Source organism: Mirounga angustirostris, unplaced genomic scaffold (assembly GCF_029215605.1).
Source record: "Mirounga angustirostris isolate CCGP_5_RB_7025 unplaced genomic scaffold, mMirAng1.0.hap1 SCAF_7, whole genome shotgun sequence".
In the NCBI taxonomy this organism is placed as follows: domain Eukaryota; kingdom Metazoa; phylum Chordata; class Mammalia; order Carnivora; family Phocidae; genus Mirounga; species Mirounga angustirostris.
In genome coordinates, this window is record NW_026991715.1 from 12602093 (window position 1) to 12618586 (window position 16494).

General features: G+C 43.2%; 1 protein-coding gene and 1 pseudogene across 4 annotated transcripts in view; both read left to right on the plus strand.

The window, feature by feature from the left end:
- The window catches only part of LVRN (laeverin), an 88290-nt gene that overhangs the window by 60392 nt on the left and 11404 nt on the right, over positions 1–16494 (plus strand). For 3 of the 4 annotated variants that reach the window (XM_064595801.1, XM_045891202.3, XM_064595802.1), the window contains one exon: positions 973–1048. In XM_064595801.1, coding sequence (XP_064451871.1) covers positions 973–1048 — 76 coding nt within the window. Of the gene's footprint in view, positions 1–972; positions 1049–6247; positions 15791–16494 lie in introns of those variants that run through there. The other variant, XM_045891213.3, reaches the window with a different exon arrangement.
- Positions 3505–3631, plus strand: LOC123836932 (U2 spliceosomal RNA; annotated as a pseudogene).

The window sequence follows — 16494 nt, forward strand, 5'->3', positions numbered from 1 at the left end:
ACAGCTGAACGGAGAAATAGAAGCACAAGCAAACGGAGAACAGTCAGGTGTTACAGAGAGGTTCTTTTACCTTGGAGTATTATACCAACATTAACTCTTGCAATTTTTAATTTCAAGTATACGTTTTTAAAGTAAGTCAATCATGTGTATTAACTATCTACCATCGATAGAACAGAATGGTAGTTGAACCCTTTCTTGTTGGGTCCAAAACATTAACTCTATTTTAATTTTCTTTCTTCTTTAATGCATCCCAAAGTCTTTATTTACCTTTTTAACCACAGCAAGGCTTCGGGCAGGTATGTATCTGTTGTTTTTCCATAACAGTGTTTCATGGTTTTTTTTCTGGATGATCCTTGTTGGACATTCAAGGACTCGAAACTAGAGGGGAAGTTTCAATCATGGTGCCTGTTTGAGGGCGAGAAAGTGAAGCCAGAGTACTTAGCCCTTTGGTAATCACCAACATGTGGAGAATCTTCAAAGACATGGATCCTCTCTCCAAAAAGCATACGCAAATACAAAATTTTAAATAAGCTTTCAGGGTAGGTTAGGCAGAGTTTCTGAAACTGATCCCATATTTACTGTTTTTTAAGGAGCATAATTTGCATATTTACTTACCCCTTTTAAGTTGTCTTAATTTGAGGTACATGACATCCGTTTTAACCACCTCATTTAAAAAGATAAAAATGGTTGCGGTTTTTAAGAAGAGCGTTTTATATTTAAGTAAAGCTTTCAGAACTATGTGGACACAAATGGATATTTACCTATGAATATTTCCTTAGTGCTGATAAAATTTTCTATATAATAGATTTCCTATTAAATGATGAAGCTAAACTAGTTCATACGTGTTTTTGCGTAGATCTGGGACGTAGGAATCAATAGGGGCTGTGCACTTGGCATCTACCTGCTCTATAAAATACAGCTTTATCTTGCAAAGCATTTTCCACCTCTGATTAGCATCTTGTTGCTTTGTAGGTACGGAACACAGTCGCTGGTTACTCTCATGTATATAATAGGGAGAACCATAAGTACAGACTTGCAGATCACAGAGGTAAGTACTTTAGATATCCTGAATTATAATGATAATTTAGAAGCCATTTTTCATGTAATTTAGAGCTGCTAAAATTGAAAATGACAGGCTTATTGGAATTACTGTATTCCGTGCCTCCGTCGGGGTTATTTTCACTTTGTGCAGGAAATGGCTTTTGATTCCATCTTGCTCCTGAAATAGAGACCATTCTTGCTGGTAGAGGGTTGGACTCCATCCTTGCTCACCTCGCTTGACTGCAGTGCCCTCTGGCTAGGACTCTCGGCCCTCAGTCCTTGCCCCGCTGTCGAAGCTTCAGGAACTCATCAAGTGATGAGAAGACATTTTTACTCTCTTCATTATCACCTGGCCCCTGCCGGCCTCTCTGGCTTCAGTTTTTGCCTGCCTCACTGCCGAGTGTAGGAGACGCTCCCCAACACTTTGCCTCCAGTGATGCTGTACCGTTTACAGATTTTCTTCAATTATCATGTTGCTTCACATTTTCCAGATTTTGGAAACGCCCTACCTTCTGATTTGGGTGGCTTCACCCTGCCTGTCCTTGGCTGGATGATTCCTAGTTATCCTTTAAGACCCTGCTCCAACCACCTAGTCTAGGAATTTTTTAATTAACCGATTTACACCCTCTCCTCCTGCACGCTCTTCAGTTATCCTGTGAATACCTGTATCATAGTGCTAACCACCCTATACTATAATTGGTGTATAAAGGGGTCTGCTCCCTGCGGCTCTAAGGAGCTCCCTGAGGAGGGAGACCACATTTTCGTCAGACCTGTATTCTAGACCCTAGAAGAGGCCTGGCTACTTATCTTTTTTTAAGATTTTATTTTTACAGTAATCTCTCCAGCCAGAGTGGGGTTCGAACTCACAAACCCGAGATCAAGAGTCGCACGCTCTACCCACTGAACGTGCCAGGTGACCCGGAGCTTGCCGTTCCTAGGCTCTGCTTCCTCCTCGGCTGAATTAATTACTGTTTTTTAAGTAAGTAATTTGTGCTCAGGCATTTCTTTCAAAAAATATTTACTGAACTCAATTGAGATGAAATTGATGGACAATTAAGGCAGGCTTTCTCCACAGGAGGCAAACGTAGCCCCAGGCTTCTGTTGTCCGTAGCCCTCTCAGTTGGAGGAGGAGGAGTCCTTGCTCACCCAACTTTGTCCGTAGCCCTCTCAGTTGGAGGAGGAGGAGTCCTTGCTCACCCAACTTTGTCCGTAGCCCTCTCAGTTGGAGGAGGAGGAGTCCTTGCTCACCCAACTTTGTCCGTAGCCCTCTCAGTTGGAGGAGGAGGAGTCCTTGCTCACCCAACTTTGTCCGTAGCCCTCTCAGTTGGAGGAGGAGGAGTCCTTGCTCACCCAACTTCAAGTTCCAGCTCCACGGAAGGACTCTGGTTGGTCCCACCTGGGTCCACATGCCCCAGTGACTGTGGACCGGTGTGTGTGTCGGGGGTGGGGGTGGGGTGTGCGTGAAATACCCCAGTGACTCAGCCTGGGTCATGTGCCGGCATTTGAGCCAGCCCCACCCAAACCACAGGCACGGGGATAGGGGAGGAGTCGTTCTGGAGAGAAAAGGGGATCCTGCATCCAGAAAGTAATCTAAGGGGCCAAAGCAAATGTCTATCAAACACCCCCCCCCCACACACACACACACCAAAACAAGGGTAATATATAAATACAACCTCTACACACCTAGAGCATAGGTAAAACTAGAAAGATTTACGATACCAAACACCGGCAAAGAGGTAAGGCAACTGGAACTCTCTTTTTCTACCAGCGAGAAGGTAACATGTACAACTCCTCTGGAAAACAGGTGGTCTTTTAAAATGTTACTTAGACACGTGTGACCTACAGTTCCATTCTTAGGTTTTTACTCAGGAGGAATTAAAACCCATATCCACACAAAGACTTGTTACATAAATGTTCATGGCAGCATTATTCACGTTAGCCAAGAACTGGAAACCATCCACACATCCATCAGTAGGTGACTAGATAGGGAAAATGTAATATATCCACACCAGGGAATACTATCCTGCAATTAAAAAAAAAAAAGAATAAGTTTGTGTAACAACATGGATACATCTCAAGATGATTATGCTGAGTTAGAGACAAAAAAAACCAGACACATTCCGGGAAATGCAAATATAATCTATCGTGACAAAAGGCAGATCAGTGGTTGCCTGGGATGGAGGGAGAGCTCCATTGCAGAGCGCCTGAAGGAATATGTGGGCGATGGAAATGTACTTTACTGTAGCTAGATCCTAGCTCTGTGTTTTACGGGCATATAAAATGAGCAGCACTCACTCACTTGTCACACTTCAAGTGAATACGGTTTCTTGTCCATCAATTTCATCTCAATTGAGTTCAGTAAATATTTTTTGAAAAAAATGCCTGAGCACAAATTAAACACTGTGGCCCAGAACTATATTAGTATGAACAGAAAGGGCCTGTATAAATAAGGAAGGAAAAGCAATCACTTCTTGGTCTTTTGGCTGAGATCAAGGGTAGTGTCTGTTCTTAACAGGTTAATATCTCATAACATCCTCTATCCAAGGATAAGATATTAAGGGGATTTATGGAGCAGGAAGCTCCATCCACTCCACACATCGACCTGGTTTAAAGAAAAAAAAAAAAGAAGGAAGGAAAATCAGCTCCCCTGCCCCAGCAAATAAACCAATAAATATATAGGTCATAAAGGCCTGAAGTTTGATTGTGAGCCAAAAGAGAGAGTAAGAGAGAGAGAGAGAGAAGCAGTCAGCTATGTAGTTGTTATTATGAGAGAGGAAGAATCACGAATTCCTGAAGGACTTCTCTATGTGTGAGTTTTGGCCTGCCTGAGGCTGAGCTGCCAGGACCTGACTTATCACGGGTTCCCTGGACAGGAGAGGGAGGGGCACCCAGACATGCTGGAAGGAAGGCTCCAGAATGAAGGCCGAGTTTGTGTTGGCAACGAAGGGCCTCCGTTCTTCTTTGTGTCTAGAGAACCCAGGGAAGTTTTATTTGCCGTTTCATGAATGAATGAAGTGCCCATAAATTTAGCAGTCCTCGGAGTTCCAAAACTCTAGAGTCACTGACAGTTTGTTTTTTTAAAAAAAAAACAACAAAAATACTTTCAGCTGTGGTGAAATTTTTGCCATTTTGAAAACAATTAGCTACTGTGAATGTCCTTGTCAAAAATGTAGTAATCATTTATGGATTGTAGTCCTGCTGTCATCTCTCTGTTCACGGGATCATACTGAAAATATGGTCTGGTCTTCGTATGACACCCAGCGGGAGCCTGGCCTCACGCTCCCAGCATGCATGGAGCCCCACCGACAATCCCACAGACCCCTACTCGCCTCCCACACACTGCATGTGGTACTGGGTTCTGGGCAGCTGTGGGAGAGGGCAGGAGTTTTGTTCGTGGTTCCTTAGCCTACGTTTTGCTCAAAACTTACTTTTTGGGCACCTGGGTGGCTCCGTCGGTGAAGCGTCTGCCTTCGGCTCAGGTCATGACCCCAGGGTCCTGGGATGGAGCCCCACATTGGGCTCCCTGCTCAGCGGGGAGTCTGCTTCTCCTCTACCCTTCCCCCACCCCAGCTCATGATCTTACTCTCTCTCAAATAAATAAAACCTTAAAATAAAAAGAAACTTACTTTTCTTTTACATGGTAATTAGGCTGGATGGCCCCATCACTCGAAATTTCAAGTACATTAGGTGTAAGTGACATTTTGTGAGCCGCCATAGATACGTTGTCATCTCAAATGTTCCAAATTCAAATCCAGGGAAACAGTATGGAGGTTCCTCAAAAAGTTAAATATAGAACTACCCTATAATCCACCGATTGCACCACTAGGTGTTTACCCAAAGGATACAAAAATACAGATTCTAAGGGGTACACGCACTCCGCTGTTTATAGTGGCATTATCAACAAAAGCCAAACTATGGAAAGAGCCCAAATGTCCATCGACCGATGAATGGATAAAGAAGACGTGGTCTCTATAGATACACAATGGAATATAACTCAGCCATCAAAAAGAATGAACATGCAACAATATGGTTGGAGCTAGAGGGTGTTAGGCTAAGCAAAATAAGTCAGAGAAGGACAAATATCATATGATTTCACTCATATGTGGAATTTAAGGAAGAAAACAGATGAACATACGGCAAGGGAAAAAAAAAGAGAGAGGGAAGTAAACCATGAGAGACTCTTAACGATAGAGAACAAACAGGGTTGATGGAAGGAGGTGGGTGGGTGGGGGATGCGCTAGATGGGGGATGGACATTAAGGAGGACACTTGTTATGAGGAGCACCGGGTGTTGTATGTAAGTGATGAATCACTAAATTCTGCTCCCGAAACCAGTATTACACTATGTGGTGACTAACTAGAATTGAAATAAAAATCTGGAAGAAAAAATAAGTTCTAATCCAGTGACACAGAAATAGACTTTTTGGAATATGACTTATTAGTTCACTGGGGTCTGGTTTAGACATAATATTGCGGCAGATGTTCCCATAGCTAAAGGCTTGAGCTGACTCAGTGAAGGAATCTAGTCAGGGGATAAGCCTACTCTCTAAATACTCTTTTTTTTTTTTTTTAAAGATTTTATTTATTTATTTGAGACAGAGAGAATGAGAGAGACAGAGAGCACATGAGAGGGGGGAGGGTCAGAGGGAGAAGCAGACACCCTGCCGAGCAGGGAGCCCGATGCGGGACTCGATCCTGGGACTCCAGGATCATGACCTGAGCCGAAGGCAGTCGCTTAACCAACTGAGCCACCCAGGCGCCCCTCTAAATATTCTTAAATAAAGGATAACACTTGTAAGGGTCCAGATGTTAGGGGCCAGTTTTGAGCCTTGGGAGTTGCAGCGTTTCTTCTGAGATAAGAGAAGTTCTCCCTGTGTGTCTGTCCACACATCTGGTGTAATATCCAGTATGCGTTCGGTGAGTCGTTACTGAGCACCTGCCCTGTGCTCTGGGGCATAGAGCAGGGAATCAAATAGATGAAGCTCCCCCTTCACGGGACTTCTGGTCTACACCTAATTCTTCAGGGTAGGTGTAGTCTTCATCACCTGTTCTCAAGCAGGGTCTCCCCAGGAACACACAGTCTGCGCGAGCGCACCTTCCTACCCACTCTGGCCGCCATGTGCGCTCCATTTGCAAAATCCATTTGCTCCTCCACATGAACATTGCCTTATTCTGTCTCACGACCCATCCTCCCTTGGTGCTTGCAGCTGCAGCAGTTTTTTGGCAACATGTTGGAAGAGCAGCAGAGGCTCACAGTCCACGCCAAATTACAGACAATAAAGAAGAAAAATCTGGAAAACAAAACACGCAACGCGAGGATGGCGGCATGGCTATGGAGGAACACGTAACCAGCACCCCTCCTGGCTGCTAGAATGGATTTCACTCACACTTTTGTCTCCCAGGGCCTCGTGAGTCTGCAAAACCACATGTGTTGTTATTTGTATGTCAGTCACATTTGCTCCTCAGGGTCCTTCCTGTTCTTCCTGGGCTGTCCTGTTTGGCCCCGAGGCTAGTGATTCCCCAGGATGTTGCCAACCCAGGGGAAGATTTCGCTTTCCTGTTGGGCCATGAAGCCACAGAATTTACTCGGGGTGCCTTGTAAAAACAAATTAACCTTCGAAAGCCTTGCTTATTCTGTTGTGAAAGCCAGTGGAATATTGGATCATTGGCCAACTGAGCACATTCTTCTCTGAGGGAAAACACAGACTTGCGATAACTCTGGATTTTATGTAGTTCAATATTTAAAAGCATCATGAGCAAATAACACAACAGTGTAAAGAAAGAGAAACCAGAAAAATAATGCTCACTAGGACCTAGAGAAGCCAAGGAAACAACATTTTAAAAAGAAGGAACAGATCATTCTAGGAGCCATGTGAAGTGCCTGAAGGGCCAGACATGGGTCTTCTGTCCATTTCTCTCTTCCCACAGGGCCTGTCACATTGTGCCACACATTACAGGCCACTGAAGTTTAGGGCGTCACAAAAAGAGCCAGGATCGCAGGATCCGTGACATGCCCTTCAGATTGTGGAGGCCAGAGGACAGGAAGGAATCTTCCTGAAGCCAGAGACTGCATCCCCACCTGTGGGCCAGACACTCACTCAGCCCAAGTTTATGAGCAAAAATAAGGATGTCGACAGACAGTAGCCATAAGGGACTGATCTGCAGCACAAAGGGAAGTGGTCAAATAAAGAGAAAGAGAACGAAAAGGCTAACCACAGCAGACTCTTTACAGCTCTGCACTAGGGACTAAGTCGGAAACGTGGTTTCATTTGACCAAATAGAACCTGCTTATAAGTGGGGACACCTTGAAACGCATTCATCAGTTACAACGTCGGGAATTGGCTTAGTTCTGTTACCCCGGATTAAATCGGGATGGCTAAGGCAAAGCATCCCACTCTAGATTTTGTGTGTGTTTGATTTAATTCTGTGTTTCCATCGTGATTTTGTTTTTGTAGAAAGGGGCTAAAACTACAGCTCTCCGATCTACCTCAGAGGGATGTAAAGGTTAAGGAAGGCTTTAAACACGTCGTGTGAGCTCAAGGCCATGTGATCTAGGGTTTTCTCCCCCTCTCTCTTGTGTAAGTCAATGCAGCCACAAATTAATATGCAAAAAACCAGAGTTGGCTTTTGTATTCGCTTCACAAGAAGATGCTCCCTGAGCGAGCAGGAGGCCATGGGACATGGCCCCAAAACCAACCAAAGCGCTGCCTCCTCAGACTTTGACCATGGGTCATAGGTCAGAGAGCTTTTTCTTTAAATTTAGAAATGTACAACTTAAGCAATAAAATATTACCATGTGTTCAAACTCTTCCGTGTGAGGTATTTTCCGGTGTCTTCTAGAACATTCTCTATTTCCTATCATTCCTTTGATCACAGTCTCAGCTTCCGATAACCATGCCACACGTCTTCTCTCTTGCTTTTCTCTTGCTCCTCTTCCTCTCCCTCCTGTCTCCCTTGGGCTCCCTTCTTCTTTTCCAGTAACCTCTGCCTGCCTCCTGCCTGGCTGTCTGCATCCCCCTTCCTCAGTCTTGCCACCCTGCTGTGCCCTCGGAGGCTCTGACCCTGGTCCCCCGGTGTGGGTGACGCCAACACTGCGTGATTCCACCAGAGGAGCACCTAGGCGTGGCTCTCCAGGCCATCTGTTGAAAATCAAAATCTGGTTACATCTTAGCTTCTGTGGTCATTAAACAGCACTGAAAGTGTTTATCAAATGCCCAAATACTTGGTTAAGAGTCCTTCCTCTAAGTAGGAAAAAGAACTTCGAATAATGTACATTTTTTTTCTTACACGGAGGAAGCCGGTGATCCCAGATAGGCATTACTTTTTATTATATCATACTTATACTTAGGATAAAATGGAGTAATTATTGCTTGATTACGGTGATCGCCATAAGTCAGGGAGCGAAACTGAGGCAGATTTGTGTAAATGGTGTAAAAACTTTATTAACCGATGAACCAGCCTATCTATTAGCACCCCAACCATAAAACAATTTCTCTGACCCATCCAGTGTACCCAGTCTGACTTATGCCGTTCACCCTAGAAAAAAGTTAACAAGGTGGACCACGTGGTCATGCGTCTTTCAGTAATTAGAAATGAAAAGTTTTCCCTCACAGTCTTCTGCCTTTTTCCTGTTCAAACCCACTCAGTGACTTGTCCTCACTGAGTCTAAGTGAGAGAACAAATGCTTTGGTCTTGAAGACATGAGATCGTATGTAATTTAGAGTTCTGGGGTCAAGCTGCCCAGCAATTTATTCTGAGGAATGAGGGAAGAAGGAAAAAGAGATGAGATTGAAGAGGGAAGTCTTCTTGATTACTTTTCCTCTTTGCTCCGACAGATGTTATTTTGTTTCCATCCAAACTCTAGCAGGATTAATATGTCCAAAGCAAAGCCTTATGTGGGATTTGGGAGTAAATAGAACTGCCTCCCCCACACAGAGAATCAGGAATCAGCATTCGAGACCAGCCAGCTCTTCTCTGGAATCCGGCAACATTCAGCGAAGATATTCTCTACAACACACATATCTAGGAATTGGTTGGGCTTTTCCTCTTCTCCTCCTTTCATAAGCAGGTTGGTCCTTAAGGTGAGAGCAAGGCAAGCCTCTCCACCACGGGGAGCCAAGGGGGAGCTGTGGAGACCTGAAGTGGGTGGAAGAGCTTGGGTGAGCAAAGGGGGAGTCTACACCATGGGAAGCAGCTTGGTGCAAGATGGCAGAGCCCAAGGAAGTGAGTAGGATAACCCCACAGTGCAGGGAGGGGCTTATGACATGGAGAGTCAGAGCCCAAACAAGGTAAGAATGGGGAGTTCAAGTCCTAGTGGGGTGAAGAGGACTCCCCCAGGCCAGGGCAGTGACCCAGCATGAGGTATCAGAGCCTGAGGATGGTGAGGAGGGCATCACATGGGGTGGGCGAGAGCAGCAATAGGAGCTTGGTTACCACAGGCGAATGAATCAAATACAAAAATACGCGAATGATAGTAGGACCCAGGTTTCTCACCACTGGAGAAGAGCATAGCAAAAATTCAAAAAGAGAGATCTGGAATGAACCTTTGGTCATTGGATTGGAAACGGAGGTACCGATGTGAACAGTCCTCATAGTATGATAGAGTCATACACAGAGATGTAAATATGTATAGACATGTCATACTTTCTATGTGAAGAGATACGGATATATAGATACAGATATGGATATAGATATACATGTCAACATCAACCCTACCTTCTCAACTAAGGGGGCCTGCGCACAGCAACATCCTACTAACAGTGAGCACAGCCCAGATGTTGGCTTCTCCATGGTCTGCTGTATGAACCAGGGCTCCTCAGAGAAATGGCTGATCTCAGGGCTTTGACAGGAAAGGGACAATTGGAGATGGAACATCTTTTTGTACCAAAAGACAAGGACATGCTCAAGGAATGATGGGGACATGTCAAATCCTGATCCTTGCCAAATCGACATCACATGAATCTAATCATGAGGAAATAGCGGACAAACCCGAACTAAGGGACAGGCCACAAACTAGTCTTCGAAAGCCTCAAGGTCATGGAAGTAAAGAAAAGATAGAGGACCATCTTAGACTGAAGGAAGTTAAAGACACAGGACAACAAAGTGTAACACGTAATTCAGAACTGAATCCTTTCGCTATAAAGAACATTATTGGGACAACTGGAAACATTGGAATGAAGTCTGAGGGTTAGATACTAGAAATGTATCAATGTTAATTTTCCCACTTTGACAGGTAGGTTAAATTGGGAAAATTAATACACATCAAGTGGTGAACTTACTTCTTAAGGATTCAGGAAAAAAAAATATTTTTCTTGTCATTTCAGCTTTTCTACAAATGTGTGATTAAATAAGCTAAATTTAAAAATTACAAGAATTATTTTCTTTCAAACCATTTTTTTCATTCAAACTTGGTAACAGCCAAGTCTTAAAGTTTATCTGTTAAACATTTCAATAAGCACAAACAGAAAACATAAGTTGTCCCAAAAGACTTAATGTCTTGTTTCAGCCAATATTTTCCATCTTAAACCAGAGGGACTGGGGCGCCTGGGTAATTCAGTAGGTTACGCGTCTGCCTTCCACTCGCTCAGGTCATGATCCCAGGGTCCTGGGATGGAGCCCCACATCGGGCTCCCTGCTCAGCGGGGAGCCTGCTTCTCCCTCTCCCTCTGCTGTTCCCCCTGCCTGTGCTTTCTCTCTCACTCTCTAATAAATGGGTAAAATCTTAAAAAAAAAAAATATAGAGACGTGCCTTCGAAGTTCTCTGGTTCTCTGACTACGACTCGAGCTGGTCATTTTCTTCCTGTAGGCTTCCAGCGCTCTCAGAAGTAGCCAGCCACCCCACATCCTTCCAGTGACAGTGGTCAAACACAGCAGAGCTTGGGTCCCTGAAGGCACCTTCATTCAGTAGGTACCTCATTGTAATTAACCTGATTAATGGTGCTGTCAGCGCTGCGTCCAAGGCCACCTTGAGAGTCTATTTCCTGCGAGCCTGCTGCCAACAGTCAGGTTCATTCTGGAAAACAGAAACCGGCTCTGCTTTTTTTGGACTGAAAGAACATATTATTTTTTAAAATTGGCATATAAGGAGCTGAACAGGTACAGAGAAACAGTAAGATAAGACCAAGAAAAAAACAAACAAACGGCAACGCATAGCTAGCACTCCTGGGCCAGGGACAACAAAGGGAGGAGGCGAGGTTATGTAGAACCTGGAGGCAGGTGGTGCTGCCTCTGAAGCTCAGAGAAAGGGCCTGCAGAGCGGGGACCCAGACCTGGAGGAGGGGGCCCCGGCCAGCAGGTGCTGGTATTCTCAGGGGACACGCCAGGCTGGGTCTAGGACACCAGGGGGAATATCCCAAGAACTGGAATCCAACAGCCACCAACCCGAGGAAGAGTCATTGCCAGGGTGATGCTGGTAGAGCAGGAAGCAGAGAGGAGGAGGCAAGCCCCTGGTCCCCACTGCAGCCTTCCCGCGACCCTCGGCGCCCCCTGCTGGCAGAGCTGGCAAAGACTGCAGAGTCCGGTCCTAACCTCACACAGTGAGAAACAAGGTGAATTGGCAACCGACAGATGGTAGCTTAGTAACCCACTCAAGTCGGTGGAATTGTTCAGATTTTTTTTTTTTGCATCTTCTTATTTATAAGAAGAATGTATTTATAAAATTACATTTGAGAATATATTCTTTTGACTATGTAGTCTATGAATGTATCCTTTTTCTTCTGCCAACATCTTGTCTGCCGAATTGTTCAGATTTTAACACATGGGGGAAGGAAGGCTTAAGGCCACAGCACTAGCAGAGGCAGGAGCCAGAACTTAAAACCCACTCTGTTTACTGCCAACCCTCATTTACTTTGGGATTTTCTTTTACCTTTTAATTTAGGACACGGTTAAGATACTATTATAAGTCAACAAGCCTCATTTGAAAGCTTTTAATCCACACACACCTACTGTGGACCAGAACTATAATAGGGTGTCAGGTAAGCAGCTCTTGGAAAAACAGGCAATGCTTCATGCAGACATGGCCATTTAAAACAAAACAAAACAAAACAAAAAATACTTCCTAAGAATGATTTGAGTAAGAAAGTTAAATTTGGACTTGTATTGAAAAGAAGCTTAAGGTAAGTGCATTTAAATAGGTTGTTGAGTCTACTTCGCAAACACTATTAACATAGACTTTTAGGGAATGGTCAAAATTCTAAAATTACTAGCTTCATGATATCAAATCATTATTTGCTTTGGCTTACAATTGCATTTAAAAATTACAGATTATAGAGGTGCCGGGCTGGCTCAGTCAGAAGAGCGTGCGACTCTTGATCCTGGGGTTGTGAGTTCGAGCCCCATGTTGGGCGTAGAGATTACTTAAATAAATAAAATTTTAAAGAAATTATAGATTATACAGGAAGTATAGCCTAAGGATACTTTATTGATAGAAATAAACTTTACTGATATAAATATAACTCACGAATATGCTCATATTACTCATGAAAGCTAGCTTTAGCTAAAATGCTCTGTTCCTGTGGTTTTCATAAACCATGTGCAGCCATAGAAAGGATTTAAGTGAATCCAAAGTTTAAAATATCAGAAAGTTAATTTAAAATGAATTCTAAATGCAGATGTTAAATTTGTGCAAAATATTAGTGCTTAATTTGCTGATGCTATTTGAGTGTCCTTATTGATTTTTTCCTTCTAAAGCAATTAATGATTTTTTTCTTTGTGTATATTTTTTCTCTTTCTTTCTTTCTTTCTTTCTTTCTTTCTTTCTTTCTTTCTTTCTTTCTTTCTTTCTTTCTTTCTTTTTCCTTCCTTCCTTCCTTCCTTCCTTCCTTTCTTTCTTTTTCTTTCTTTCTTCCAGTAGGCTCCGCACCGAGTGCAGAGCCCAAGGCAGGGCTCAAACTCACAACCCTGAGATCAAGACCTGAGCTGAGATCAAGAATTGTATATATATTTTTTTAGGATTTTATTTGATTTTTTGAAAGAGAGAGAGAGCACATGCAGGAGTGGTGGGGGGAGGGAGAAGCAGACTCCCCACTGAGCAAGGAGCCCAATTCAGGACTCAATCCCAGAACCCTTGGGATCATGACCTGAGCTGAAGGCAGACGCTTAAGCAACTGAGCCACCCAGGCACTCCTATTTTAACCATTTCTAGTTGGAAAGTCGTCTCCTCTGAGCATTCCTTTTTCTCACTAGTAACTTGAAAGTATGGCCCTGCATTAGTGATTTTCTCTGGGCTTCTTGAAAGTATTTTATGGATTCTGTAGCTGTTGATGAAATATAGCCAATTCTTGATTATGTCAGCCACTAACAGGGGTAGGGATGGGGGTGTAGGTGGGGGATGGGAGGACTCAGGCAAAGGAAGGCTCAGCATGGCTCTTGTCCCCAAACTCCCTTTCATTAAGATAGCTTCAGTTTTGTTGGTTTCACATGTTGGGGTTGATTGAGAGAAAAATCTCAAAACGATGTTTGAGAACTGATGGGCTACATGATCTCCAAAGCCCTTTCCAGGTGAGACATCACACTGACATCTCACTTGTTCGTTCCTCAAGGATCTTCTACACCCATGGTCTTGCTCTGCAGACTCCGTAGGTCCCACACATGCTCTTCTCAGATGCCCCTCACTTACCTATGAAATGATTCACCTATAGCTGCAGAAGAGATCAAACAAATTATATTTAATGGACATGAAAATTCTGGAGCCAGTATCCACTTTGACTGATCCTTGGTCACTAAGAAATATGCCCTCCACAATGGCATTCTTGAAGTGGTAAAGATGTTTTCATTGTGGATTAAGGTTTTGCGCCATCTGCTGGACATATTTATTTTGCACCTACTATAGGAACTGCGTTTATTCTGAGACCTTTTAAAATACCTATTACTACTTTTAAAAATTGTAAAATATATGTTTATCCTAGGAAATGGTCCAGTGTAGGGAATAATAAAGGGTAAGACAAAACACCAGAGATACCTACTGTTCTTAATGACATTTCCTTATACACAAACACACACAAGAATCTGTTGTCTTTTGGTTTGGGCTTGTGTTTTGTTTTTGTTTTTTTAACACAAATTTGAGATCAACGCTATACTGAACACAAATTTGAGATCAACGCTATACTGGTTTAGGCTGTGGCAGTAGTAAAAGGAGAGGACACATTGCGTGTCTAAGACTCATGGGGAGGGACTATTGGGTGATTCACTTTTCCTATGCAAGGCAGGAATCTTATGTTCCAATTTAACCAGGCAAGGTGGAATACAGGTAGGGTTAGGGGAGTGGATGAGATCCTGGAAAAGTGCTTAATATTGCTCAGAATCACAGGAAACAGATCCCCAAATTATTATTTCCAGTGGTAAATGTGGCATTACGCTTTTCTGTTAGTGGGTATGTCTTGAGCCCCAGTGTGCTAGTTGCTGAGATACGTATCGTAGAACAGAGAGGCCTTATAGATCCAGGAGGAGACAGACGTGTGTATAGAACTAACTAGAAATATAAGCTTGGAAACACAGAAGCAGGGGTGCTTATCCTAATCGAGCAATGGGACTGTGAGAAAACCGTAAGTGGGTCCTGGAGGTGGGGCCCTTCCTGGCATTTAGGAATGGCTAATGGGAGTCAGATTGATGGAAGGAAAGGAGACTTAGATCACATCATAGAAGGCCTGAAATACATACTGAGGATCACAAAGCATCACCAAGGTGTTAAAAGAGGAAAGTGACACAATGGGACCCATGTTAGGAGGATGTGACTATGGCCATGCTATGTGGAGATGTAAAGGACCAAAGGCAGAGAAACCAAGTTTGAGTCTGAAGCTGGCCTGGTAGATATGGGGGGTATTAAACAGAGATGAAGATCCATTATTCTGTGCACCTAGAAAACAGAGCACAATCAGAAAACCACAATCCATAAATAATTACTGCTAAATAAGGCAAATTTGGACCCAGTTGTGAAAGACATCAGAGAGCAAACATATGGTTCTGTGGATCATTCACAATACACAGTCTTCCATATTGCCTAGAGCACCCTGAGGGAAACTGGAAACCCTTGGGATTGCAAACCTCAGATGGGCTTCCTGAGCGTCCCTGTGGCCTGAGAGACATCATGCAGTGACAGAGAAAATGGAACAGAATGGGTACATGAACAGACAAGCTACTTTGCTACTGGAATGGTAGGGAAGTACAAACAGGGTGGATGGCAGTCAGCCCTGCACACGCCAACCTTGATCAGGACAGGACCAGGGGCATTCCAAACTTAATTGTAAGCCAGGAGCACATACAGAGCCTTATGCCCAGAGCAGGGGGTTGGTGGGAAAATTTCCAAGTCAGCACACCTCTCCCTATTCTGCTCCCCCCTCAACCCCCCACCCCGGGTTCATCTCCTCAGTCCCTCAGTCCCTCTTCCTATTATCCTTCATCAAATAGCTCTCTCAGAAAGTATGGCAGCCACACAAAGACTCCAGATAATCAGAAAAGATCAGCATGGAACCTCCACAGAAACATTGGAGGATAACTGATAAAGAACACATGGGAGAAGAAGTATACCATAAGCAGAAGAAAATATGAAAAAACTTCAGCATGGATTAAAAAATTTAGCAAACATTTCTTCTTTGAGAAAAGAGATCAAATTACACATAGGACTCAAAAGAAATATGATAAAAGGAGAGAAGAAGGTAAGAAATAGATCAAGCTGGCAGAAGTAGACCTAACAAGATTTATATCTACAAATGCTTATATTAGACAAAAAAAAAAAAAAAAGGAATGAAAACTAATGAGCTAAGCATACATCTTAAGACAATAGAAGAATAACACAAAACATACCCAAAATAGAACGCATGAAATAGAAACAAAAATATAAGAATGAAATGAATGAATGAACGAAAAGAAAGAAGAAAGGAAGGGACAAACGAATTTAGAAAGAAAAGAAGGAAGGAGGGAAGGAAGAAAAGAAGAAGAAAAAAAGGAAAGAGAGAAAGAAAGAAAAAAGAAAGCTATTCCTTGACGGGATGAGAAATGTCTAAGAGAGAAAGCACACATAACATTAGGAATAAAAAGGGAGACAACCACAGATATTTCTGACATAAAAGAAAACATAATGATGTTTTGAACAAATTTATGTCAATAACTTTGAAAACTTGGAAGAAATGGTTAAGCTCCTAGAAAAATGTGATTTACCAAAATTGTTTCTAGGAAAAAAGAAATACCCTCTAGATTCTAATGTGAAATGTGCTTTCTTAACAATCACAGTGTGTCTTTCTTCCTGCCAACAAATACATTTCCACTGTATCATTTTAATGGCTACCTTGTATTACATAATTTTGTTTGGTAACAAAGTTGTTAAATTTTTAAAAAAGATTTTATTTATTTTAGAAAGAGAGCGAGCAGAGGCAGAGGCAGAGGGAGGGGGAGGTGGAGGGAATCTCAAGCAGACTCCACGATGAGTGCAGAGCCCGATGAAGGGCTCGGCACAGGGCTT